Raw genomic sequence first — 26,986 nt, 5'->3', positions numbered from 1 at the left:
TTCGCACCTATGTAGATGCGCCAGCTTGAATTTCAGGTGTTTGGGGTGTGTTTGTGTGTCTGTGTGCATCTGTACAGATGAGTTTTTATCTGTCTAGGACTCTGGGTATGTGACACGTACAAGTCTAACATGATACGTGCATATAGAAATGCCCGAAAGGGTCCCCTCCACGTGGGCAGGGATTTTTGCCTACCTGTTCCACATTCTACACCAAGCACCTGGAATAGGGACCGGCACTCAGTCCACGAGTACTTGAACAAACGGACATGTGAAATTGCCAGCACAGGGCATGCTCCTGTATTCAGGGGTCACACCTGGGTCCACTCCTCCTGCTCCTTTTCCAAACTCTTTGAAAGCCAGGGCCCAATGCCTGGGTCCCCATGGGCGGAGCAGGGGGCGGCCTCCTCCTGGGAAATTGGATCCCAAGACGTGCAGAGCAGCAGGGAGCAGGGCTGCCCCTTTGTCCCCCATAATCCTCTCCCCGCCCTCGCCCCCTCCTTTCCAACCACCAGGGTTTAAGGTCAAGGTTGGGGGCTGTAGGGGTCCAGGTTGTCACCTTAGCGTCCTCTTCCCTGACTGTTCCATGCTCTGTGGCTTCTGGTTGACCTGGAATATGTGCCCTCGTCTTGGTCTGTCTCAAAGCTCTCTATCCTGTCCCCTGGCTGGGTCTGTCTCATTTTCTGCCAGGGCGCTGTCTGCCACCTGCCCTCATTTCCTAGGGAGTAGCTCCCCTCCCTCCTGGGCGGCCCTAGGGCTCAGTCCCAGGTATAAAGCTACCCAAAGGACAGGAGGGCAGGTGCCCTGGAAAGACCCAGAGACTGCAGAGGAAGGAGCCAAGGAGGGAGAATGTACTGCCTGCTGGGTGAGTGAGGGTACAGGGCCCCAGGGCCAGAAATCAGGATGGAAGGAGGCTCTGCCAGTGCCTCCCGCTGCTCAGCCTCAGGGCCCCCGTGCACATCCTTACACACAGAAGGATTTACCCACCGTCCACTCGTGAAGTAGTTATTGAAGCCCCACTGCGTGCTGGTACAGTTGTCTCTTGGTATCCACAGAGGATTGTCCAGGGCTTCCTCAGCAGAGACCTAACTCCAATGCTGCTTCATTCCCTTATATAAAATGTGATATTTGCATGTGGCCTATGCACATCTTTCCCTATGCCTTATACCCTCTCTAGGTTATTATAACAGTTAAGGCAACGTCAATACTGTCTAAGTAGTTGGTATGTTGTATTGTTTAGGAAATAAGACAAGGAAAAAAACCTTTGTATGCCCAGTACAAAAGTAAATTTCCAGACCCAGGTGGTGGTGGTGCATGCCTTTAATCCTAGCACTCAGGAGGCAGAGGCAGGTGGATCTCTATGAGTTCGAGGCCAGCCTGGTCTACAGAGTAAGTTCCAGGACAGGCTCCAAAGCTACACAGAGAAACCCTGTCTCGATAAAACACACATACACACACACACACAAAGTAATTTTCCATCTGCATCTGCATGAATATGGGGGTGCAGATATAGAGAGCTAACTATATAGTTCAGAGATTTGGGACTGGCAGAAGGGGACTGACAGCATCTACAGTGCAATGGTGATTACCTAGTCAGATTTGTGCTGCAAAGAAATGAATCACACTGGGGATGCTGGTACATGTCTGTGATCCCAACACTTGGGAGGTTGAGGCTGGAGGATGGTGAGTTTGAGGCTAGCTTGGAGTACATAGCAAGTTCCATTCTAGGTTCCATAACAAGACCCCGTCTACAAACAAACAAGTAAAATAGAATGCTGCATGAAAGAGATGAGCATCACCTGAGTGGGTGATGAAGGCTTTCTACTCTCAGTCTTCTTGTCTTACCTGCTCATTCATTCATTCATTCATTCATTCATTCGTTTGTTTGTTTTTGAGAAAGGGGTTCACTGTGTGCTGGAATTAAGGTGTGCACCACCAGCAGCAGCTTTCTTTCTTTTTAAAATGAGACGGGTCTCCCTGGCGATGTAGACCAGACTGATTTAGCACTCAGAGATCTGTCCCCCTCTGCCCACCTCCAGTGCTGGGATTGAAAGCCTTCACTGCACCTGCCCCCTACTTTCAGTTCTCTCCCAACTGGTTCTGAGTTTAGGGACCTAAGTGAACTAAGGGGACCATCTGCACTTACCTTCCTCCTACCGGGTGGGTGAGCCTGCTGGGGGAGCACAAGCTCCATCAGGGATTTGGGAGGACGGACGATTGTCAGCACGTATTCAATGGAAAACAATCAGCACAGAAGCCTGCAATCCCATCACTCAGGAGACTGAAGCAGGAGGATGGAAAGAAAGCTTGGGCTGCACATGAAAACCAAGCATGGAAGGCATGCTGGGGCCTGGGCTGCCAGGCTCAGTGGGGAGAATATTCATACTGCATGCACGTAGCTTTGGGGTTGTCTCTAGCTCTGCAGAGACTGGGTATGGTTCTGCACAGAGACCCTGTCTCAAATAAAGAAGAAGGCTGGAATATCGCAGAGATAGCTGCACATCATATTGCAGGACTAGTCACAATGGCCAGGGCCTGTAACTCGCGTAGGTGCCCATCAACACACGAATGGGAAAAAGGAAATGGGATACTTACACACAATAAAATTTCATTCAGCTATAGAAGAGTGAAATTATAACATTTTCAAGCAAAATGAAGGAAAGTGAGATCATGGTATTAGGCAAAATAAGCCAGATTCAGACAAATATTGCATGTGAACCTAAGTTTATATGTATGTGCAGGACATAAATGTAAAACGGAGACTATGAGAAGGGAAAAAGAGGGCTGAAGAGGGGGAGAGGGGATAAGAGGGGACAAGAGGGGGTAATGAAATACATGACATGAAAACAGAAGGGGGACTTTTTTTTGGGAAGAAACCTTAAGGGGGAGAAGGATAGGAAAGGGTGAGTAAGAATAAAGTGTGTGTGCGTGCGTATGTGTGCACATGTGTGTGCACGCACAATGCATGCATGTTACAATGAAACCCTTTGTCTGGTAGTCAAGATATTAAATAAATAAATACTGACTATAGAAATCAATAGAGAGAGAAAGGGAGAGAGCAAGACCCTGGAAATAAGACTGTTGCTACATTCACTCAACAAATACTTAATGTATGGGAGGCAGCAATGAACCAGGTAAGGGTTCTCTTTCCTGGGGCGACATTAGGGAGAGATAGCAACAAGCTAGTAAATAAAGAAATAACCGAATGAATGAATGAATGAATGAATAAAACCAGATAGTGGTGGCGCACGCCTTTAATCCCAGTACTCGGGAGGCAGGGGTAAGTGGATCTCGGTGAGTTCGAGGCCGGCCTGGTCTACAGAGAGAGTTCCAGGACAGGAACCAGAGTTCCAGTTCCAAAGCTACACAGAGAAACTCTGTCTAGAAAAAATAAACAAACAAACAAAAACAAAAACAAAATGGGCTGGAGAAATGGCTCAGTGATTAAGGGCATTAGTTGCTCTTCCAGAGGACCCAGGTTCAATTCCCAGCACCCACATGTCAGCTCACAACTGTCCGTAATTCTAGTTCCAGGGGATCTGACACCTTCACACCAATGTACATAAAATAAAATTGTTTTAAAACAAATGCATAATTGTAGGCAACATGGTCTCTAAAGATGATAAATCAGGAGAGGGACACTGTTTTCTAATACTGTATTTATTCCTATTGTGTAAGCCATGTGTGATGTGTGCAGATGTGAAGAGGCCAGAGGAGGAATTTCAGAACTTGGTTCTCTCCCTTCCACTGTGAGTTCTGAGATCAAACTCAGCTTGCCAGCCTTGCTTGGAAGTTCTTTTACCTGCTGAGACCAATTTTTGATATGGGGGCTAGGCTTTGCTGAGCTGAGACCCAAAGAAAAAGGAAGGACACAGCCTTGGAAATGTTTTGGGGGTTCCTGTGGGGCACAGCAAGGATGAGGTCGTGAGGGAGGAAATGTGGGTAGAACATAAAGAGAGAAAATGCTGAGGACACAGAGCCTTTGTAGTCCACCTGGGGACTTCTGTCTACACTGGATGAGAAGGGAGCTGTGGGATGCTTGAATAGTAGAGGGACATGCTTGGATGAGGAGGGACAATGGGGATGCGGGAATAGTAGAGGGATGTGCTTGGATGAGGAGGGAGCTGTGGGATGCGGGAATAGTAGAGGGACATGCTTGGATGAGGAGGGACCACAGGGATGCTGGAATAGTAGAGGGACGTGCTTAGATGAGGAGGGACAATGGGGATGCTGGAATAGTAGAGGGACTGCTTGGATGGGAGGGACCACGGGGATGCTGGAATAGTAGAGGGATGTGCTTGGATGGGAGGGACCACGGGGATGCTGGAATAGTAGAGGGACTGCTTGGATGAGGAGGGACCACAGGGATGCTGGAATAGTAGAGGGACATGTTTGGATGGGAAAGACTGCACAGGGGTCATCAGGTAGAACCGGAGACCAGAGGAGAGGGGAGGTGACAGGACTCAATCTGAGGCGCTACAGGCAGTAAGGAGTGAAATGATTAGATTCTGGGGACATCTTTTTTTTTTTTTTTTTTTTTTTTTTTTGGATTTTTCGAGACAGGGTTTCTCTGTAGCTTTGGAGCCTGTCCTGGAGCTAGCTCTTGTAGACCAGTCTGGTCTCGAACTCACAGAGATCCGCCTGCCTCTGCCTCCCGAGTGCTGGGATTAAAGGCATGCACCACCACCGCCCGGCTGGGGACATCTTTTGATTTTTTTTCAAAGTTTGTTGTTGCTGTTGTTTTTAATTTTATTGTTTTTAGTGCCTGAGGAAGCCAAAGGAAGGCACTGGATCTGGAACTGGAGCTAAGGAAAGATGTAAGCCACCATGTGGGTGCTGGGACTTGAACTTGGAAGAGCAGCCAGTGCTCTTAACTGCTGAGCCATCTCTCTGGACTGTTTCAAAAATTTTACTAAAAGTAATGAATGTACAGAAAGGTATACATTATACTTGTAGGTGGCCTAGTACAGCTGGACTTTTTTGTTTGGTTGGTTGTTTTGTTTTGTTCTGTTTTTTCAAGACAGGGATTCTCTGTGTAGCTTTGGTGCCTGTCCTGGAACTAGCTCTTGTAGATTAGGCTAGCCTCGAACTCACAGAGATCCGCCTACCTCTGCCTCCCAAGTCCTAGGATTAAAGGCGTGAGCCACCACTACCTGGCCTGAATGGGTTTTTATAAAGGTAACATTTCTAATGAGTATTCAGATAAGAAACACTCCCACAACTGCATACGGTGGTACAGGCCTATAATCACAACACTCAGGAAACAGAGGCAGGTGGATTTCTATGAGTTTGAGGCCAGTCTGGTTTACATAGTGAACTCTAGAATAGCCAGGGTTATACAGTGAGACCTTGTCTCAAAGGTAAGTTCTGGGAATGAAACAATCTGCCAACCAGGTAACTTTGCTCTGACTTGAATAGACAAAGCATCAGTCCAGAAGGGCTGTCCTCTTCGAAGACACTGTTGGAATGAATGCCTGATGAGGGGACCAGGGACTTAATGTTGACTCTCTTGTGTTCTGTACCAGCTCCCCTCTGCCTCCTGAGCCTGTTGCCACCCCTCAGTCCTGCAGCCCCCATCTCCCCATCAGAGCCCATCAGTCAAGCTTATAGCCTGGCTCTCTACATGCAGAAGAACACATCGACACTGTTGCAGACCTATGTGAGTGACACTGGGCACAGGCAGGGATCTGGGGGAGGAGGTGCTGGCCTGGACAGGGCAAGCAGAGCAGGTCCAGGAGACTCCCCCTCTGTGAGCCTGAGGATGTGGTTCCTCTTAGCCTGAAGAAGCCAAAAGAGGGCATCAGATCTCCTAGAACTGGGGTCAAGGGAAGTTGTAGGTTGTCTTGTGGGTGCGGGGAATCGAACCCGTGTTCACTTCACGTGTGCTGTCCTGGAGCCAACTCATGCCCTGGGCTTGCTCCATCCTGTTGGTTCCTGACCTCTTCAAACTTCTCTGAGAGGTGGAGCTAGAATCCATTTTGCAGGTGAGAAGGTGGAGCTGTAGAGAGGTAGGTAATTTGCCTTCAGGCACTGAGCTAGTGAGCACAACGCCAGCGTCTGGGACCAGGTCTGCAGGACTCCATTCTAGAAGCTCCCACTCCCACACTTACTGTCTAGACATAAAACTGGCAGCTCGTTTTCTGAGTCTTGGATGTTGGTTTGCTTGATCCATGCGTGCTGGTTTCCGTTCTCAGCAGCAGAGACAAGGAAGGGATCCCGTTGGCCTCATCTGAGCCTGTCCCTTCGTAACTCACACAGCTGCCTGGCCCTGACCCTGGAGTTCACAACTCTCCCACAGCATTTTCCTTTACATCAATGTGATTACAAAATCCAGGCTCTAGGTTGGGCATGTTGGCTCATACCTTCCAGACCAGCAACAGGGGAAGAGAGGCAGGTAGAACTCTGTGAGTTTGAGGCCAGCCTACAGGGTTTGAGGCCACACACAGATAGACAATGAAATCCTGTTTAAAAAATAAAGAACTAGGCAGTAGTGGCGCAAGCATTTAATCGCAGCATTTTGGAGGCAGAGGCAGGCAGATCTCTGTGAGTTCAAGGCCAGCCTGGTCTACAGAGAGAGTTCCAGGACAGGCTCCAAAGCTACAGAGAAACCCCTTCTCAAAAAACAAAAAAACAAACAAAAAAACCCCACAAAAACTACAAAAAAACCCAAAACAAACAAACAAACAAAAAAACAAAAGAAGACGAAAGAAAGAGAAACATCAGCTGTTATATTTTAATAATGTGCTTGGACTGAACATACAGTCATAGTGCTCATTAATACTCCTACATCAGTATGTATTTCTCCCCTTATTGCAGGTCAGACACTGTGTCAGTTTTTTGGTTTTTCGAGACAGGGTTTCTCTGCAGCTTTAGAGCCTGTCCTAGAGCTAGCACTTTTAGACCAGGCTGGTCTCGAACTCACAGAGATCCGCCTGCCTCTGCCTCCCGAGTGTTGGGATTAAAGGCGTACGCCACCACCGCCCGGCTTCTGTGTCAGTTTTTATGTGTATTATTTCTACCACTGTTCAATACTGCCATGCGGAGCTATGGATTCTTGCGGTTCAGTAAGGCACAGTTGGTGCACAGAGGACATAATGGAGCCGGCAGTGCCCTTGCTTATCCTTGCAGCTCCCAAAGGGTGGTGGAGGGTGGCTTCTCTGGGGAAATGCGAGTCTCAGAGGGAAGATGTCCCCCCAGAAACTCCTTCAGTCACTTCCCTTCTATTGTCTGTCTCCCATGCAGCTCCAGTACCAGGGCAGCCCCTTCAGTGACCCTGGCTTTTCAGCCCCGGAACTCCAGCTCAGCAGCCTGCCTCCGGCTGCGGTCTCCTTCAAGATCTGGCACGCTATGGACGACGCAGAGCGGCTGAGCCGAGCCCAAGGAGCCTTCCTGGCCTTGACCCAGCACCTCCAGCTTGTGGGGGATGACCAGAGTGATCTAAATCCTGGTAGTCCCATTCTGCTGGCCCAGCTAGGAGCGGCAAGACTCAGGGCCCAAGGCCTACTGGGCAACATGGCTGCTATCATGACTGCCCTGGGGCTGCCCATCCCCCCAGAAGAGGATACTCTGGGACTTGTCCCTTTTGGGGCCTCGGCCTTTGAGAGGAAATGTCGAGGCTACATAGTGACTCGGGAATATGGTCACTGGACAGATCGGGCTGTGAGGGACTTGGCTCTACTCAAGGCCAAGTACCCAGCATAGAAGGTCGGCCTTCTGTCAGAAGTCCCAAGGCTTTTCTCTCAGAGGACTCACTCCCGTCTTACTTCCAAGATGGAGAACACATCACATCTCACTTAGCAGTCAGGACCCCTGAGCCAAGCATTTGGAACTATTTTTTGGAAGCCAAGCCTCCACTCCTTAAGGCCTGGGTCTTCCTGCTGGGTCCTAGCAACTCCCTTCCGGATCTGGGCAGGACTCCATGGATCCATCTGATGGATCAACAGAGTGTTGATTGTCCTACTACCTGGTTGGAAAGAAGAGCCCTTCTGAAGAGGCTCCACTTCCCACCCAGGGAGAGGACAGCTGGTCTCCCCGCTGGGCTTGCCTGTCCTGACTTTGCTCTTCCTGTATTTGAGGAAGTCCTGGGGCTTGCTTCCTCTCTCTGTCTACCTCAACTCCCAGGTGAGAAATGACCTTTCTGAACACAGGCTTCTTTTTGCTAGAGTTCTGGTACTCTACCTCTCCATTGACAGCTTCTATTGAATTCTCCAGTGGTTGGAGGCCCAACACCCAGCCACAGTCACCAGGGCTTTTCCTGCTGAGGACACCTACTTTGTGGTCAGGACTGACAAGTGGTATCCCTGGCCTGGGCCCTTCGTGGATGTGGATGCATTTGTTACTGTGCCTCTGTGGGTGGGTGGAACCCACCTCCTGTGCGCTAAAGATCTTATTCTCCTCAACTCTCACTCCCCATATGCAACAACTGTGTTTCATTAAACTGTGGTTTTATTGTTAAACGTTTATTTACAAAAATTAATTTATTCTCAAATAAAACTCTCTTAAGATGTTTTTGACTTTCCCTCTCCATAGACCAGGCTAGGGCTGGGGGCCCCTGGGAACAGGATATGGAGGTAAGAAAAGGAAGGGCATTGAAGGGGGAGGGGTAAGGCTCTAAAGGATCTGGTGAGAGGAGGGAGCGCCAGGGAGATAGATGGTCCTGAGAGTAGGTGGTCTTGCACTTCTGGCTAGGAAAGAACAAAGGAACTAAAGGGATAGAAAGTGTCACCTCCATAAGATGAAACTAACAGTTACACAGTCATATGGACCATGGGGAGACATATGGAGAAACTGGGAGTTAGAGGCAGGTGGATCTCTGAGTTCTAGACCAGCTGGTCTACATAGCGAGCTTCTTCAGGACATCCACGGCTACCTAGTAAGACCCTGTTTCAAAAACAAACAAACAAACAAACAAACAAAGAGCAAGAGACACGGAACGAGAAACAGAAACCTCCTGAAGAAAAAAAAAATTCAAGACGGGAGGAAAAGAGGGAAAAAAAAGAGAAACTGGTAGGCACGAAGCTCTCTGAGGAGACAAGATCCAAAGAGAAAGAGACCACATACTGCAGAAAGACGGGGACAGTACAAGAACACAGTGACACAGATGGGGAGAAAGAACTGGAAGCCAAAGAGGTGGGACAGAGTGAGCTTGCCAGAACGAGTACTAACTCTCAGGCGACACCTCCAGGCACCAGCTGGCTCAGGTCGCCCTCGGTGCGGCTCACCCACTCGCCATAGAGGCCGCACACGTGGAGCCCCAGCACCTTGGCTGAGAAAACGCCCGCAGTGCTGTTGGCGGTAGAAAGGGTGGTGGTGGCGGCGGGCTCCGCTCCGGGCCCGCGGGCTGCTGCGCCCAGAGCCGCCAACACCGTCTCCAGCGCGGCTCCCAGGGCGCGAGCCTGGCGCGCCGCGTCCTCCAGGCTCCGCAGCAGGCGCGGGGCGCGCGGGTTCAGCTCCGCCTGCCGGCGGCGCACAGCATCCAACAGCGCGGGGAGCGCACTCAAGGCGGCCGCGTCCAGACGCAGCCGCTCGGACAGCGGTAGCCCCGCGTGGCTCGGCGCCGGGCCACTCAGGCCGGCCAGGGAAATCCGCGGTGGTGAGAAGTCCGGCAGCCCAAAGGGGTCTCCCTGCTGCTGTACCTGTGGAGATATGGCCACCGGTCAGCCGAGCTCCTGGGACCTTCTTGGGGGTTCGTCCACTCCTAACAGCCCTCCTCCCCTCTCCTGGGGCCTTAGTTTCTTGCAAATGATTGATCCTATTGTGTTTGAGATTAAACTAAGAAATTACCCGGGCTTGCACACCACTGTCTTTGTTTCTCTGATAAAAGTTAAGCCAATAAGAGTTAATTAAGCATTAGAACCCAGGAAGAACTCAATAAATATTTTTTTTTTTTTTTTTTTAACCTGCTTAGGAGTTTATTAGAGGGGGCTGTGAGGGCCTGGGGAAGTCAGTGTGCAGAGAGCCTCAATAAATATTTTTTTAAATTACTTTTTTCAGGGAATACTCTTGAGAAAAGCGTCTCCCTATGTAGTATCCTGGAACTCACTCTGTAAACCAGGCTGGCCTCGAACTCACTGAGATCCGCCAGCCTCTCAAGTGCTGGGATTAAAGGTGTGTGCCACTACACCTAGCTTTCCTTGTTTATTTTGAGACAGGGTCTCGCTATAGTTTTTGCTGGCTTGGCTGGCTTCAAATTCACAGAGATCAACCCGCCTCTGCCTCCAAAGGGCCACACTGCACAGGTGACAGTCAAAGACAACTTCATAGGTTGAGTTTTCTGCCACTTTTATGTTGGTTCTGGGGATCAAATTCTGGTCACCCAATTGCCTGGCAATCTCCAGCCCCAGCCCCAGGTTTAACTCCTATCTGCCACTTACTAGCTGTGACATCTCGCAAGACCATTGCCTTCTTTTGGTTCAGCCTTCTCGTCTGTGAGAGTAAAGAATGCTCCCTGTTCTGTCTATCAGGGGTCTGTTGAGGACCACAGAAACAGTGCAGGGACCAAGTCAAATTCACTTCCTCTTCCCTACTTGATTGCCACCAAATGAAAGACAAAGGGGATTTGTAATTTGTCAAATGCTCTAACAATAATATTTATTCTTTGCAAATATCTTGTCTCAGATGCAGGCCTTGTGGTTGCTGCTTTGAATACAGTGTCTCCCTAAAAACGGGGATGATAATGACAGAGATGGCTTTGTAAATAAGAAAACCATGGCCCACTGAGATGGTTGCCAGTCTGACAACCCGAGTTTGATCCCGGGATCCACATGGTAAAAGAGAAAACCAAGTCCCACAGTTGTCTTCTGACTTTCATATACACGCCATGACAGTTGGGTGCCCACACACATGCACACAAAATAAATGAATATAATTTTAAAGTGGGTGGAATACAAGCCATGATTGGCAGTAGGTTCCCTGGGAAGCAGCAGAGATGGAGTTTGGTCTGCCTACAAAGCTGGCTGTATCCTCCTGCTGCCACTGTTAGATTCCTCTTTAAGATTTACCGTTACATCCTAGGGTCTTAAGTTAGCAACCCTACAGTCTGTCTGAATCAAAACACCAGCCTTTCCCTGCTATGCTTGGTAATCTAGAAGAGTTTATTTTTAATGTGGCTAGGATAGGACTGTTGACGGGCCCCTTTGCTCTGTAAAGTCCCCTCATGGGTAGAAATTTTGCCCCTGACTGAAACCCCTTCTGGCTTCTCTAGATGTCCCAGGTGGAAACGGTCACAGTTCACACTGTTCAGGGGCATCATTTCACAGTCCAAAGAGTTGAGACCTCAAGATCATACTGAGCCCAGATCTAGGTTCCCTCTGGTTCCTCACACTGGTTCTGATTTCCGGCACCAAGAATGGAGCCTCCAGGCTGAGGCTCAGCATCACTGGCCACAGGTAGGGTCCTCCACTTTACTGTGTGGCCCGAAGAAAGTTAATGTTCCCCTCAGAAACTTTGATTTCCACTGCTGGGGATGAGCTGAAAGAAAGGGGTGAAGACCTCTGTGGTGCGTGCTCCCCCATCCCACGCCCCAGTCCCTACTCACGTATTCCTCCAGCAGTTGTTCTGAGTATTTGGTCAGGAGGCGTGCAAGGTTGTGTGTCTGGCGGATCTTGGCTTCCAAATGGGGAAGGAAGGAGATTGAGGACTCATCCCGGAGATCTTCTGGTGGGAACGAAGGAGGGGGGGAATGAGGGATTATCAGTGCAACCCAAACCCACTCCTTAATTATCTTTCCTAAACTGGCTCTTTCCAAACCCAGAGGTTCTGCTAACATTCAAGCTAGGAGGACTGTGTCCCATCCCAATGGAGGGAAAACCAAGCCCTAAGTAGTTTCTCTGTGTGAACTGTCTCTCCTGTCCCCAAATCACTGCAGAAATGCTATTAAGAACAAATTCATAAACTGCCTCCTTCAGGTTCTCACTGCCTCAAATCAGTTTCTTCTCCACTTTAGGAACTTTGTTCAGACTTCCAAGGTAGCTTCTTTTATCTGTGTGAATCTGCCTTATTCTAAAACTCCTTAGAAGGCAGCTATGCTTACCCTATACCACCAATGCTATCCCGAGATCCTTTAAGGACAAAGTTCACATATCTTTGGATTTCTCCAACTGTTGGTTGAATTCAGTCAGCATCACTGAAGCACAGAACTTCACTTTGAAACACGTTTTCCCGGCCTGTTCTACAGATAGAGAAACCGAAGACCTATTCTCTCCCTGATGCTTCCAGGTGAGGTGCTAGGCTCAGCAGCATCAATGTATCAATGTAAGTCTGACCTGTCGCTGGCACAAACCTGAGAGCGGTGCCAAAGGAAGATGACTACATTTCCCAAGATGCACACCGCATGCATCCTAATGCATGCTGGGGAATGTAGTCCCGACTCGACAGTCCCGTTCGTCTGAGTTTCCCACAGCCGGCCAAGATCTCAGAAGCCCGTACTTTGCCCTCTTCCTGTCACTCATAGATCCTCCGTAGGAGTTATGAAGCTTCCTTAACTAGCTTCTCCCTCCAATCCTCCAGCTTTGATTCTCTCCTAATACTCTGAGAGGCACTGTTATCCGGCCCCAGCCCGACCCCAGCCCTTCTTCAGGGTGTACTCACCCATATAGTCGGTGCTCTAACCCCTGAACCCAAGACCCTGAAGCTTCAACTCCAGGCCTCCTCTAAACCCTTGCTCCTGCCCTTTCTCCCAACTCACCCGCCGGTTACCTGACACCGGCGTCTCCTCCCTCCCCCGACCCCTCCCCTCCACCCCCCCACCCCCCCGCCGCCCAGGTCTTTCCCCTCCCAGACTCGGTGTTGACAGGAATCCAAACCCCAGCTTTAGACCCCCTTCACTCCTATTCCCGTTAGGGACCCAGGATCCAGTAGCTCAGCCCCTTACCCAAACTTCCCTCCCTCTGGCTCATGTTGGCCCCTGGCCGATCCCGGTTTCCCTCTACACACCCCTACAGGAGGGCAGGAGGGGAGGAGGGGAGGGGGGAAAAAGGGGGGAAAGGGTTAGGGGCGTGGCTCGGGCTCGGCCAATCATAGCTCAGACCCCAAACATTTCCTTCCCACCACTACTTTCAGGCAAGATTCCTTGGCTCTGAGCTCAGTTACCCGCTTGTGAGGCTTAGACTGGGAAGGGGCCAGAGTGGGAAGGCAGGTGCTGGCACAGTGAATGAGCACTTGGGCCTTTAAGGCGGCTCTTGTGTCTTGCTGGGAGGAGGAGACTCAGGCTCTGACCTGAAGCAGAGCTTGACAATAAGGGCTGCTTTGAGAGGAAGCTGGGAAAGCTGCAGGGCTGGCAGGAGAGGAACCAAGGCAGGTCCTCCCCCAGGGCCAAGGCAGAGAGAAGCCAGGGTAGGCCTGTCTAGATTAGGGCGCACCTAAGGCATGCCCACCCTCCCTCCCATCCCCAGCCTAGCTTCTTGTCTTAGATGCCTTCTACCTTCTCTGTCACTCTCATTGGGAGTGAGACAGGTCTTCCCCTCACCTTACCGTTATAGACCTACACACACACACACACACACACACACACACACACACACACACACAATGTTTAGGCATCCCTACCCAGATTCACACATACATGCATGTGTTTAGGCATCTGGACCCACTCTCTCTCTCTCTCTCTCTCTCTCTCTCTCTCTCTCTCTCTCTCTCTCTCTCTCTGTGTGTGTGTGTGTGTGTTTAGGCATCTGGACCCAGACACACCCACACATCTGGACCCAGACAACTCTCTCTCTCTCTCTCTCTCTCTCTCTCTCTCTCTCCTCTCTCTCTCTCTCTCACACACACACACACACACACACACATTTATATGTTTAGGCATCCCAACCCAGATTTATCCACACAATGCATGTGTGTTTAGGCACACCCGGACTCAGACTCTCTCTCTCTCTCTCTCTCTCTCTCTCTCTCTCTCTCTCTCTCTCTCTCTCTCTCACACACACACACACACACACACATACTCACTCTGTCTAGGCAGTGGAATGCAGCCTCTCACACAGGTGAGCACGGGTTTCAGACAGGTCACACCCAAACAGCAGCTCGTCACCCTGGGGGCGATATGGAAAGCCCTGCACACACTTGTCTCTACAATTGGTGCCAAGCACCTACTCTGTCTCGGGCTCTGGCACAGAGAGGACCCACATTTAGTTTCAGGCATCAGATAATGGAGTTTGGGAGTGAAAGGCCTGAAAAGGCCTGTGTGAGGACGTTCGCATGAGCAAGCCACCAGAACGAAGGCATCGCTCCTGGAGTGCACTCAGGTACATTCGAAGCCAGACTTCCACAGTGGCCACAGCCACACGCTAACCAGCAGTATTTATTGGGTATTCACCGGATGCCAGACACTACCCCAGATGCTATGTATATATACGTTAACTTATTTCCATGTTATAGACAGGACAATAAAGACAAACGACTTGCCCAAGGTCGTGCAGGTGGGTGTGACGGAGCTGAGATTTTACCACTGACAGTTTGGTTCCAGAAATGCTATTGGACATGGTGGGCGTGACCACACAAGTGTGCAGATGGCCCTCATACACCCAGCACAGCAGGCATGCCCTATCTATCTATTGATGGGTCAGCGTCAAATCAAATCAACCAAGATGCACGTATCTTCTTTCCTTCTCATTTATGTGTGTTGGGTGTGTTGGGGGCATATGTGCATCTGAGCGCAGCTGCTGGGGGAAGCCAGATGAGGGCGCTGAATTCCCTGGAGCTACATTTATACAGGCAGTGCAACATGGGAAGTAAACCAGGGTCCTGTCTGAACCTAGATGGTAGAATTAGCTAATGCACGCTGTCACATCTGGCTTCTTTTATTTAAGACATTCCCACTGTTGGGCATAGCGGGCTTTGTCATTCTGGTTGTTGCGTCTGTGACCATGGGGTAAGCAGGTTATAACTGGTTTTTCATTCCATTCTGCTGAGGAGTTGCTCCCAGATTGTGAAAAGAGCTACAAACTTTCCAGTATCCATGTCTTGGTGTTCATACAGGAGCATTTTGTCCTGGTAAGATTTCTATTGCTTTGATACACCAAAGAATCAAAAGTAATTTAGGGCCGGGCGGTGGTGGCGCACGCCTTTAATCCCAGCACTCGGGAGGCAGAGGCAGGCAGATCTCTGAGTTCGAGGCCAGCCTGGTCTACAAGAGCTAGCTCCAGGACAGGCTCTAGAAACTACAGGGAAACCCTGTCTCGAAAAACCAAAAAAAAAAAAAAAAAAAAAAAAAAAAAAAGTAATTTAGGGAGGAAAGGCTTTATTACAGCCAGTTCATCATGAAGGGAAGTAAGGGCAGGAACTCAAAGCAGGAACCTGGAGGAAGGAACTGAAGCAGAGGCCAGGAAGTAACGCTACTTACCCTGGCTCACTCCCCAAGGCTTGCTCAGCCTGCTTTCCTCGAGTACCCAGGACGCATCTGCTCAGGGGCGGCCACTGCCCACAGTGGTCTGGGCTCTCCCACATCAATTATTAATCAAGAATATGCCCCACAAATTTACCTACAGGGCAGCATAATGGAGGCATTTTCTCAATCAAGGCTCCCTCATCTCAAATGACCCTAGTTTGTGTCGAATAGTCAAAAAAACTAGACAGCACACATTTTTCTTCGGTTCGGCGTTGACAGCTTGGGACTGGAATTGCTGGGAGACCGGGTTGGCATAAGTTTAGCTTCACTGGAATTCTGCCAGTTTCCCAAAGTATCTCTACCAATTACGTTCCCCGATTCAAGGAATGCCAAGTTGCTCTGCTACCTCATCTACACGGTCTGTCCTTTTCACTTCCGCCATTCTGGCTGAGGAGGCCCGCTCCCCACTCGAAAGTCTGGCACGCACTTGGCACTGTTCATGAGACTTGAATGAATGGATGAACAAGTTAAGTTGAGCAGCGAAGAATCAAGCAGCCTGGAGAGGGCAGACGCGCGCATACACAGCATTTCAGGGACGCCCACCCGCCGCGGACGCACACCAGGACAGTCCCTCTCGCGCACCCCTGTGCCCACGTGGCCGGAACGCACCGCCTCGCTCGGGCCGCGCGCGTCCAGCCGCACAGCTGCCCCCCCGGCTCTCCCTCTCCGCGGCGGGCAGAGGGCGCTGTGCGTCCGTGCGCCCCGAGGGGCGGGCCCGGGCCGGGGCGGGGCTGGCCGGGCTTCCAGGCCGGGGCTCTAGCCGCCCGCGCCGCCCGGGCCGCTCCGGGGACGGGCCGGGGCGGGGCGCGGTCGCAGGAAGCCAGGCGGGGACGCGCGGAGGCGTTGGGGAGCGAGGGAGGGCGCGGCCAACTCCCGGAGGGCCGGCAGGCCGAAAGAGCGGCGCCGGGGCCTGGCGCGCAGCCTGAGATCGCCGGACCGCAGGCCGTCCCACCACGGGCTCTGTCCCGGCCCCAGCCCCGCCAGCATGGCCGGCCGGACCGTGCGGGCCGAGACCCGGAGCCGGGCCAAAGATGACATCAAGAAGGTGATGGCGACCATCGAGAAGGTTCGGAGATGGTGAGCGCTGCCCCTGGGCCAGGGACACAGCCGAGCCACCTCCTCCAAACGCGTCCGCCCTTTCCTGGCCAGCTGCCCCCGCCCACCAGCTGTGCTCTGAATCGCCTGGGCGCCCCCCCCCCCCCCCCCCCCGGCAATTCCCAGAGGTCTACAAAGCGTGGTCCGGAGTGGTGCTTTCCCAGAGCGGGAGCCCTCGTCTATGCCCCGCCCCCTGAAGCTTTGACACTCTTGCAAGCTCGGCCCCGGGTCTTCATTGCCAGAGTCCCTTGCCAGGCCTTGGTGGCGCCCTGCTGAGTGCCCCAGGTGTCTGCAAAACCGCAACTGCAAGTTATATCCGTCTATGCCCTGGTCTGTACAGGGCTCTTTCTGCTTCTGTGCCGTTAGCGAAGCTTCCCTTACCCTAGCACATCTCCCTGACCTCCTGCTCTATGGGGTTCTCCTTAACCCAGTCTCCTGCCCTCCCACAGGGAGAAGCGCTGGGTGACTGTGGGTGACACTTCCCTTCGAATCTTCAAGTGGGTGCCTGTGGTGGATCCCCAGGAGGAGGTGAGCAAGCCCAACCCCCAACAAGCCTTGCTTCTGTGCAACCTCAGACAATTTCCATCCCCACCTTGGCTTCCACCTTCAGTTGGCTTGAAGACTCCAGTGTGGAGCTCAGGCAGATGGTAACGATTATTAGCGCGCGCGCATGCACACACACACACACACACACACACACACACACACACACACACACACACCAATGCCCCCACCCTCTCCAAGTTCAAGACCTAACTCAGCCTACACAACCTGAGCCAGCACCTCTTGCTTCTCTAAGGCTAGGTTTCTTTATTTGTGTTGAGGGGATTTGTAAGTGCTCACCAGACAGCTGGCTCTGACCTTATCCCTCTAACCCTTAGGAGCGGCGGCGGGCAGGAGGCGGGGCAGAGCGATCCCGTGGCCGGGAGAAACGCGGCAGGGGCTCCAGTCCCAGGGCGGGTGGCCCCCTCATCCTGCTGGATCTCAACGGTATGTGCAGATTCTGGAATGGGGAGGGAAGGAAGCTACTGGGAGGCCCCCTGGCCAACCAACTTGGCTTTTGCTTCCGCAGATGAGAACAGCAACCAGAGTTTCCATTCAGAAGGTTCACTGCAGAAGGGCACAGAGCCCAGCCCTGGGGGGACTCCCCAGCCCAGCCGCCCTGGGACACCCACTGGACCCCCAGAAGCGACTGCAGAGGATACTCAGCCCCCACAGCTGGGCCAAGAGAGAGGTAGGACCAAGTGGCTCCTAGGAGCCCTCCCTTTTCCAAAGTTGAACCCACCATCTTGTCCTTGCACCTATGTCCTCTCTCCCTGGTCCTGCTCCCCCTGGCGGGGGCGGGGGTGGGGGGTGGGGGTGGGGGGAACCTCTCCTGTCCCTGGCAGAAATTACATCCAGCTGCTGTCCAGTCCTCTGGCTGAGTCTGTCTTTGTAGGTAGCGTATCACTGTCTGCAATTTTTACGCAGATTTATTTCTTTGCTTGTTTATTGTCTTAACTGTTACCATCTCGTGCCAGCCATACTGATCTTGTCCATTCCTGTGACATCAGAACAGCATGGGGTACATAATAGACGTTCAATAAATACTTGTTCAGGGTGTAAATAACTCTGACAATCAGAGCGCCTGTTCTGAGCACGTCAACGCTTGCTTTTCAGTTTCTCATTTAATCTCCACTGTTACTTTCTGGGAGCGATGATCCTATTAGGATTCCTCTTTATACACGAGGAGCCTGTCATCCAGACATACAGAGCCAGTGAGCCAACACCCTGGGCCTGAGCCCTCTTCAGCTTCTCTGTCTTCATAGTTGGTCCCCTGTCTGGTCAGTACTGCTTCCCAGGTGTGGCTGATTTCTGTGGCTCTGGCCCTGCCTTCTCTTGTCTCACTTGTGCCTGCTCTGGCCTCTGTCCCTGTCCCTAGTGGCCGCCACGCAGCTGCAGAACGGCTTTTCTTCCTTCCTTTCTTTCTTTCTTTCTTTTTTTTTTTTTTTTTTTTTTTTTTTTGGTTTTTCGAGACAGGGTTTCCTTGTAGTTTCTAGAGCTTGTCCTGGAACTAGCTCTTGTAGACCAGGCTGGCCTCGAACTCAGAGATCCGCCTGCCTCTGCCTCTGTGCTGGGATTAAAGGCGTGAGCCACCACCGCCCAGCTTTTCTTAAAGCACAGATTTGAAGAGATTCTTTTCCTGCTTCAGATCCTTCAGTGGCTCTGCCTGGCCTCTGATTCTTTAGTTGGACACTGGGGCCTTAACAAACTGTGGCCACAGAAACTGTTTCCCTGCCATGAACACCATGACATGGTTGGGCCTCAGGACCATGTGTAGATTGTTCCAGAAACCTCTGCTTATGTAAGATAATAGGGTAGAGAATACAGCTCCGTGGCAGAGAGCCTGTCTGGCATGGCTGAGTTCCCGAGCCCCATATCTATTCCCACAATGAGTGGGTGAATCCATGAATGAATGAATGAAGATTCTAGCTAGCACTAACTGAGCACATACTATGTGCTAAGGGCTCTATCCATATTGCTTCCTTTGACCCCCACTGCAGTCTCTTGTGGTATTACTGTCACTGTTCCCATTCTGCAGATGATTCCATTGAGGTTCAGAGAAATAGCTTGCCTAAGGTCAGGATGTGGATTTAGTACAACATAGAATCTGTGGTCACTAAGCATGTATTTCTGTCTGCCTAAATTCTGCTCCCTCTCTCTGTTTGTTCCTGGCTCACTCCCAGCTAACAAAACCCAACCTGAGGACCCTTGGCATCTTGGTGCCCTCCTCTGGCTCCCACAGTGTTGTCTTGTGTGATTGGTACCTGCCCGTTTCTTCTGCCCCTGGTCTGGTCTGTTCTCCTGGCACAGAGCAGCTGCTCAGGAGGTGTCTGTTCATTTGGCATTCCAGACCCAGGGGACACACCCGCAGGCGGTACTGATGACCCCCCGAAGCTGACCAAGGAGGAGCCTGTTCCAGAATTGCTGGAAGCTGAGGTGAGCGAGGCCAGAGACTGGACTTTGACCTGGTGGGGAATGGAGTTCTGGGGGCACAGGGAGTCTGCATTCTAGGGTCCAGGAGGGAGATGTGGACCTAGAACCCACTGAAAATCTTAGCTGAGATTTAATTCTTGGGTAAAAAGAGGAGTGTTTTAGAGACACCATCCTGAGGGCTGAATCATGGCTGATTTAAGAGTTCTGGAAGCCTGTGATGAACTTGGTGTTCCTCCACAGTTTAAAAATCTAGGCTCAGGGTGCAGCTTGGCGCTGCTTCACCTTCTAAGTGTGCACGGAGAGCCTGGGCCCCTACATCACATAGACACACTTCCTGAGCTGTCAAGTTTGCTTTTCCCTACAAGGACTACCTGATTCCCTTCCCAGAAAAAATCAAATTCTTTCCCCCAGACAGCGTTGCCATTATTTTTGGTCACTTGGTCCTGGGCCAGACTCTGGGTCCGCAGGGGAATAGAGAGAAAAGGCAGAGGCTGGGAGGCTGTGCTCCTGGGTTAGAGTGGAGCTCACACCTTTCCGCCCTTCCTCTTCAGGCCCCCGAAGCTTACCCTGTCTTTGAGCCAGTGCCACCTGTCCCTGAGGCAGCCCAGGGTGACACAGAGGACTCGGAGGGCGCCCCCCCACTCAAGCGCATCTGTCCAAATGCCCCTGACCCCTGAGAAGCTGTCTGCCTCCTGTCCTGTTGCTCCCAGGGCCCCTTTGGCTTTTTATAAATAAAGACCCTTTTGTAATTTTGTGTCATGTCATTTCCCTGTCCAGGCTGGGGAGGGTCTTTGGAGACAGTTTTGGCTCATGCTCTGTTCCTCAGGTGGGGTCACCAAGGCTCTGAGATGACCTGTATCACACCAAGATTACATAAGCAGGGAGGGCGTGAGCCAGGACCTCGCCTCCCTTGCTCTCCCACCTTGCCCTTCCTTACCAACTTTCCCCTCCCCGGGCCCAGCAGATATTGCATCTCCCATTTCACTTACAGGAACACAGGCCTAGAGGGGTGGAGAGGCCTGGGAGGACCCAGCTTTTTCCCTGCCCTCAGGAAGCTAAGGCATCCTGTCTCTAGGGAACCTCCTCTTCCATGGGAAACTCTAGGGCCAAACTTCTGTGCTGAGTCCTCTCGTCTCTTGTGCAATTGTCACCCCTCTTAGATGCCTTCCCTGGTTCTAGGCTCCATCAACGTCATCTCCTTTGAGTTCCCATAGCCCTTTAAGCTTCCTGCTCTTTGTCTTAGCCTTTATCTGGCTGTTTGGGGACCATGAGTCTGCGTTTCTGTCCTTTTGGCTGCAGGCATCTCAAAAACAGAAGTAGGTTCCCAGCCACGCCCAGCTTAGCACTGGGAATAGAATAAGCCTAGCAAATGCTTCATGAATGAATGAGTAAATGACAGGCTGGGCATGGTGGCATACACTTGTAATCAGGAGACTGAGGCAGGAGGATTCTGAGTTCCTGACTGTCCAGGCAGCGAGATGTCTCTGTTAATTCTAGGGTTTTGGAAGTTCTTACAATGTACTTCCTATTTACTTAGGTAACATTATGTTCTGGGGTCTTTGAAGAGTTGAAGACAGATAGTTATAGTTTTTCTTAGTTATGATAAAAGATAAATTAGATATAAAACTTTAGACTCACAAAGATAGGATAGATAATAGAGTATTTTCCTTAATTTACCAAATGTAAATACACTAAATATTGTAATTATAATTCTTGCTTGATAACTGTTTTGTATATATGTTATTTTACTATGTTAAAGTTAAAACCTTCCTTTTTATTTAGACAGAAAAGGGGAAATGATGTGGGAATATTCCCGTCTGTATGCTGTGAATATGTTTTATTACCATTAGTTAATGAATAAAGTCATTTTGGCCAGTGGCTTAGCAGAGCAAAGTCAGGCAGGAAATCCGAACAGAGAAATAGAAAGTCGGCGGAGTCAGGGAGACGGCATGTAGCTGCCCAAGAAAAAAGAGGTAACAAATCACGAGCCTCATGGTAAAATATATAATAATAGAAATGGGTTAATTTAAGATATAAGCGCTAGCTAGAAAGACACCTAAGCTATTGGCCGAATAGTGTTGTAATTAATATAGTTTCTGTGTGATTATTTGGGTCTGAGAAGTCAGGAATTGAAAAGGCAGTTTCTGCCTACAAGTTCCTCTGTCGTTGTCTGTGTGGCTCTAGGTTTCTACTCTCTGACTCTTACTGTGTTCACTGGACAAATGGGGTAATGACTAGGCTGCACCCCCACCCCACCCCTACTCCACCCCATCCCTGGTCAGCGCCCCCGTGAGAAACTTCAACCAAACAAGCACTCCTTAGTCTGTACTTGTCAGAGAAGCAGGGTCAGGTGAGGTAGCCCTGTTTTAATTTTTAACAAAAGGAGAGATTGAGGTTTAGGAAAGAATCTTTTAAAAATGTCACAGTGTCTGTTATAGTGATAGTGAAGCTGGGACAGGCTAGGAAGGCCACAGCAGGGTTGCGATTGTGTGCGTTCCTATTGCTGGAGAAACAAATGACCAAAGAGACTGGCTTGGTGCCCCAGGGATTCACAGTGTCATCAGTCTGAAGGTCAGAAGTCCAAGATCAGTGTCGCTGGGCCGGAGTCAGGAGTGGACAGGCTCCTGTGGTAGGCTCTCCAGGAAAATTTGGCTTTTGCAGCTTCTAGAAGCTACTTGCATTCAGGAATGGATTCAGACTGTGGCTTTGTCCTCTCTTCCACCCCACCTAACCGTTCTGCCTTTCTGCTTCTGTCATTGTATCTCTTTCTCTGGCCCTTCTGCTGCTCATGTGCCCTACGATCATGTTGGCCTTCCCAGGTATACAGGGTCAGCCCCCCATCTTGGACTTAGTCCATCTGAAAATCCCATTGTCATGTAAAGTCACATGCTGGGGCTTAGGATGGACATCTCTGGGGGGTCAATAATCAGGATAAGGTAATCTCAGCAATTTTCTGGGTGTGTGAGTCATCTCATTATTTCCCGAGGTGACACTATGAAGTCATGCTCTACAAACTGTAAAGTGCCTTGTAAAGTTCAAGTTCTGGGTTTGAATTTCACTGTCTGTTTTCAGTTTCTTATTTTTAATTTTATGTGTGCAGGTGTTTGGCCTGCATGTATGCCTAAGCATGTCCATCACCGAGTGTGTGTGCAGCGCCTGAGGTGACTGGAAGTGGCTGGCAGATCCCCTAAAACTGGAGTTAAAGTTTCTAGCTGCCGTGTGGGTGCTGGGAGTGGAATTTGAGTCCTCTGGAAGAGCAGCCAGTGCTCTTAACCACTGTGTTATCTCTCTACCCTTTTTTTGTTTTCAAGACAGGGTTTCTCTGTAGCTTTGGCATCAAACTCACAGAGATCTGCCTGTCTCTGCCTCCGAAATGCTGGGATTTAAAGCGTGTACCACCACCACCTGGCTCCAGTCCCATTTTTTAAAGAATTATTATTTTTAATTAATCTATAGAGGTGTGTGTATGTGTGTGTTTACATGTGGATATGTGCACATGAGTTCAGGTGCCTTTGGAAGCCAGAGTGTCAAATACACTGGAGCTGAGGTCACAGAGGACTGTGAGCCACTGTGTAGGTACCGGGTTTTGTTCAATTTTGTTCTTAAAGACTTAGTAGCTGGGCAGCTGCACGTAGCTGCGCGGAGACTTGTGGAACACGTGTGACCAGGGCGGCGGGTGAACAGGCGATGCAGCGGCGGGTTAACGGCACAGACACAGAAAATAGACATAAAGCTTTATTAAAGGAGAGAGGGAGAGATGGAGAGAGAGAGAGAGAGAGAGAGAGAGAGAGAGAGAGAGAGGCATGTGTGCACACGCAAAAGGGGGCAGTGAGAAGAGAGAGAGGGAAAAGATTGAGGATGACTCCAAGAGACCAGAGGTCGCTGGGAGTGGGCGTGGAAAGGGACGGGGACCAAAAGAATAACACCGGGAACCCGAGTCCTCTGGAAGAACAGCCAGTGCTCTTGACTACTGCCTTTTCTCAGCCCATGCAGTCGTTCTCAGCGTGACCTCTTTGTTCTTATCTGCATTGTTTTGTGATCTGTAAAATGGGCACAGGGATAATGTGGGCCTGGTGAAACTATTCTAAGAATTGAATGAGGAAATTCATGGAGAGAGAGCGCAGTTCAAGTGCACAGTTAAAGTGCACAGTTAAAGCTCAATAAATAACTGGTTTTTTTTTTCCCTCATCATTCCATATAAGATAGGGATATACCAAGGTGTAGGGCAGGTACCAGAAACCTGCCTATCAGCCGGGCGGTGGTGGCGCACGCCTTTAATCCCAGCACTCGGGAGGCAGAGGCAGGCAGATCTCTGAGTTCGAGGCCAGCCTGGTCTACAAGAGCTAGTTCCAGGACAGGCTCTAGAAACTACTGAGAAACCCTGTCTCGAAAAAAAAAAAAAAAAAAAAAAAGAAAGAAACCTGCCTATCATGGGCAGGTTCTGGCTCTATAGCAGGTATCCATTTCTGAGTGGCCTTAAAAGATTCAAGTCCAGTCTTCCCATCTCTTTTCCTCTCCTGGTCACAGGCCTTGGATGCTGTCCTAAGCCTTTGGGCTCCTATTTCTCTGTTGCCAACACTCACACCCTCTGGTGACATCCAGCTGTGATGCTGTGCCTCCCCTTCCCTCTCCATGTGCACTTTCTGGGGGCTCTCATACTGTGGCTCCCTCTTCTTCCCTGCTTATCCCTGGGCTTGTGAATCTGGATGGATTTCGGGAATGTGGGTGTAGTTTTCCAGGCTACTTCCTGCTGGTTGGGGGCGCTGATAATCTTATGGGACCTAAAGAAAATTTAGAGTTATAATCAAGTCCCAAGTAGAGTATCCTGTGAGTCTTGGTCGTCTCAGGCAGCATCTTGAATCTGTTCTGAATGTAGAACTCAGACATCCGGGCCATATGTTCCTACCAGAGACTTCTCAGGTGGTCTTCCTTGATGAAACTGGATTTTTCTTATTTCAGAATAATCCATAGCCTCTCATTTTCTGTGGAAACAAAAGCAAATCCTCTTCTCCAAAGTAACATACCTTTTGACTTCAATTTTGAAGCCAAGGTATTTTCAAAATACCTATCTTGGATTAATTCTGCAGCATTTATAAGCAAATATCTTTTAGCAACTGTTGCTCCTTCCTCAGCATTTAAACAATTCAAAGAGAGCATAATAACATACAGTATCAAGATTCTCTTTGTATTTTCCATCTTTATGTGGCTTTACTTTAACCTGTATTTGTTTTATTTTTACTTTTAACTTTTGGCTTTTTGAGACAGGTTCTCTGTGTATCTTTGTCCTGGAACTCCCTCTGTAGACCAGGCTATCCTTGAACTCAGAGATCCGTCTGTCTCTGCTTCCCCAGTGCTGGGATTAAAGGTGTGTCTGCCACCACACTTTGAGTTTACAGAGGTTTGTCTGCCTCTGCCTCACACGCATTGGGATTAAAGGCGTGTGCTACCATACCTTGAAGTCACAGAAGTCAGTCTACCTCTGCCCCTTGAAGTCACAGAGGTCAATCTACCTCTGCCTCTCAAGTGTTGGGATTAAAGGTGTGTACCACCACACCCAACTACTCTCTTTCTTTCTTTTTTTAAGAACTTTAACCTTTTTTTTTCTTTTAAGCCTGTATATATTTTTAACACACTGTAAACCATTTAGAGGTGCTTTCTTTTCTTTGAATCTCTTTTTTTCTGACTACGTGAGTCTTTAAGGAGAGGATTAAAGCCATGGCTTTTATGGCTAGATCCAGCCCATTCCTTAGCTTTCTAAGATTTCAGCCTCATGGCTGGGGTACCGACTGTAGCCATTTTTATTGCCACAACTCTATGGCGTTTCAAGGTCCTTGCCAGCAAGCAAGCTGCAAGTGTTAAACAACACTAAAAAGCTCCATAGTCAGGACCGCCTGCTTGAAAGAATCAGAGTTTGCCCTGGCAGGATGGCCCAGAAAGCTGGCATTTTAAAATGGTGCAGCTTTTTTTCCTGCTACGGCTGAAAACCAAAAAGCACGCGGTCCGCTTTTTATCAACACTATTTAAGTTTTTCTTGGCAGGACCTCTTTAAAGAGCTGCAAGGTTTTGCAGCTAAAGCTGAGTCAGGAAGCCTCTCTTAGATGAGAGCGCTTGCTTGCCTCTAGCAAGCAGAGCAGACCTGGGAATTTGCCGCTACCAAGAAAACATGCTTTATTCTTTCCCAAGCTTTCTCAGGCTTTTCATGGACTCAGTTATCCACGTGGGCCCCACACAACCCCTGAAATGTCCCGTGGGCTTCATTTTCTTACCCACCGATCCTTTCATTTCCTGTGCCCATCAATGTTCCCGTCCCTAGTCCCCTTTCCTGAGCCAGCATGTCCTAAGTCTCCATCCTGTTACGATGTAGCTTTATTAGTCAGGGTTCTTTAGAGGAGCAGAACTGATAGGATGAATACATGTGAAGGCAATTTAGACACCGTTCCATTGCTGTGAGGGGACTCCGTGACCACGGCAACTCTTTAGAAATGAAAGCATTTAATTGGAGTCTCGCTTACTGTTTCAGAGGGTTAGTCCATTCTCACCCCAGCAGGGAGCACGGTGCTGGAGAAGTAGCTGAGAGCTACTACATCCTGGTCTTCGGGCAGGTGGGGGATATAGAGTGTGATGTGGTGGGCAAACCTTCAAGCCCATCCCCAGTGGCACACCTCCTCCAACAAGGCCACCCCTCCTAATCTTCAGACAGTTTACCAACTGGGGGCTAAGCGTTCAAATATATGAGCCCATGGAGACCATTCTTATTTGAACTACCAAAGTACCTTTTGTTTTGTTTATTTTGTTTCTTGAGATGGGGTTTCTCTGTGTAACCCTGATTGTCTGGAAACTCACTTTACAGACAAGGCTGGCCTCAAACTCAAAGCTCCAACTTCCTCTACCTCCTGAGTTGTGGGATTAAAGGTGTGCACCGTCATGCCTTTTATAACTGTGCGAGCTTCCATATTAAACCTAGAATTTCCACTCAGTCGTCCCATATCAATAAACTCAGCCTGATCCAGTTTTTTTTTTTTATTTATGTATATTGGTGTTTTGCCCCCCACATACACATATGCATATACACATCTATCTGTCTGTCTGTCTGTCTGCCTGCCTGCCTGCCTGCCTGCCTGCCTGTCATCTAGCTATCTAATCTGTGTACCACATGTGTGAGTTCCAGTTGTGAGCTGCCACGTGGATTCTGGGAATCAATTTTGGGTCTTCTCGAAGAGCTGTCAGTGCTTTTAACTACTGAAACATCTCTCCGCCCACCCACCCCAGAAATCCAGTTTTATGTGCCTTCCACTATTTTCCCACACCCTTATAATCCATTCCCACACGTGTTCCCCAGACTACTGCTTGACTGTATTAGCAGACTCCCCTGCTCTTTTCTAGTGCAGCTCATCTCTCCATGGACTACACTTCCCAGCTCCCATTGAGGAGCCTGCCTGACCTTAAGTCATAGGTCTTAAGTCATATTATTAGTGGCTCCTGAGGGATATCAGTGTTCTCTTGCCTGGCATTTCTTTCAGGGAAGGTCGCGGC

The 26,986-nt window shown here is 50.0% G+C and overlaps 3 protein-coding genes across 6 annotated transcripts in view; 2 read left to right on the top strand and 1 right to left on the bottom strand.

Moving 5' to 3' along the window:
* Positions 1–5,467: 5,467 nt before the first annotated feature.
* On the top strand, positions 5,468–7,698 carry LOC119826709 (cardiotrophin-2). The gene is made up of 2 exons (XM_038348206.2): positions 5,468–5,656; positions 7,240–7,698. The coding sequence occupies exons 1-2, from the start codon at positions 5,468–5,470 to the stop codon at positions 7,696–7,698; spliced, it is 648 nt and encodes a 215-aa protein (XP_038204134.2).
* Positions 7,699–8,424: 726 nt separating this feature from the next.
* Ctf1 (cardiotrophin 1) lies at positions 8,425–12,931 on the bottom strand. Of its 3 annotated transcripts, none has more exons than XM_038348486.1 (3): positions 12,869–12,931; positions 11,534–11,652; positions 8,425–9,632 (listed from the first exon to the last, which is right to left on the bottom strand). In XM_038348486.1, the coding sequence occupies exons 1-3, from the start codon at positions 12,891–12,893 to the stop codon at positions 9,165–9,167; spliced, it is 612 nt and encodes a 203-aa protein (XP_038204414.1). In that variant the 5' UTR covers positions 12,894–12,931; the 3' UTR covers positions 8,425–9,164. The 3 variants fall into 3 exon arrangements, with proteins under 3 accessions (XP_038204414.1, XP_038204422.1, XP_038204431.1); XM_038348494.1 differs by having other exon boundaries at positions 11,534–11,649; positions 12,869–12,915; XM_038348503.1 differs by lacking the exon at positions 12,869–12,931 and adding an exon at positions 12,586–12,710.
* A 3,223-nt stretch (positions 12,932–16,154) lies between these two features.
* The window catches only part of Bcl7c (BAF chromatin remodeling complex subunit BCL7C), a 31,939-nt gene continuing 21,107 nt past the window's right edge, over positions 16,155–26,986 (top strand). The window contains exons 1-6 of one of the 2 annotated variants that reach the window (XM_038315169.1): positions 16,163–16,459; positions 16,927–17,005; positions 17,359–17,467; positions 17,550–17,711; positions 19,371–19,456; positions 20,005–20,202. In XM_038315169.1, the coding sequence (XP_038171097.1) occupies positions 16,368–16,459; positions 16,927–17,005; positions 17,359–17,467; positions 17,550–17,711; positions 19,371–19,456; positions 20,005–20,130 (654 nt within the window). In that variant the 5' untranslated portion in view covers positions 16,163–16,367 and the 3' untranslated portion in view covers positions 20,131–20,202. Of the gene's footprint in view, positions 16,460–16,926; positions 17,006–17,358; positions 17,468–17,549; positions 17,712–19,370; positions 19,457–20,004; positions 20,203–26,986 lie in introns of those variants that run through there. The other variant, XM_042054257.1, reaches the window with a different exon arrangement.

The sequence above is a fragment of the Arvicola amphibius genome, chromosome 1 (assembly GCF_903992535.2).
Source record: "Arvicola amphibius chromosome 1, mArvAmp1.2, whole genome shotgun sequence".
NCBI lineage: Eukaryota > Metazoa > Chordata > Mammalia > Rodentia > Cricetidae > Arvicola > Arvicola amphibius.
This window is presented reverse-complemented; position numbering and strand designations above follow the sequence as displayed.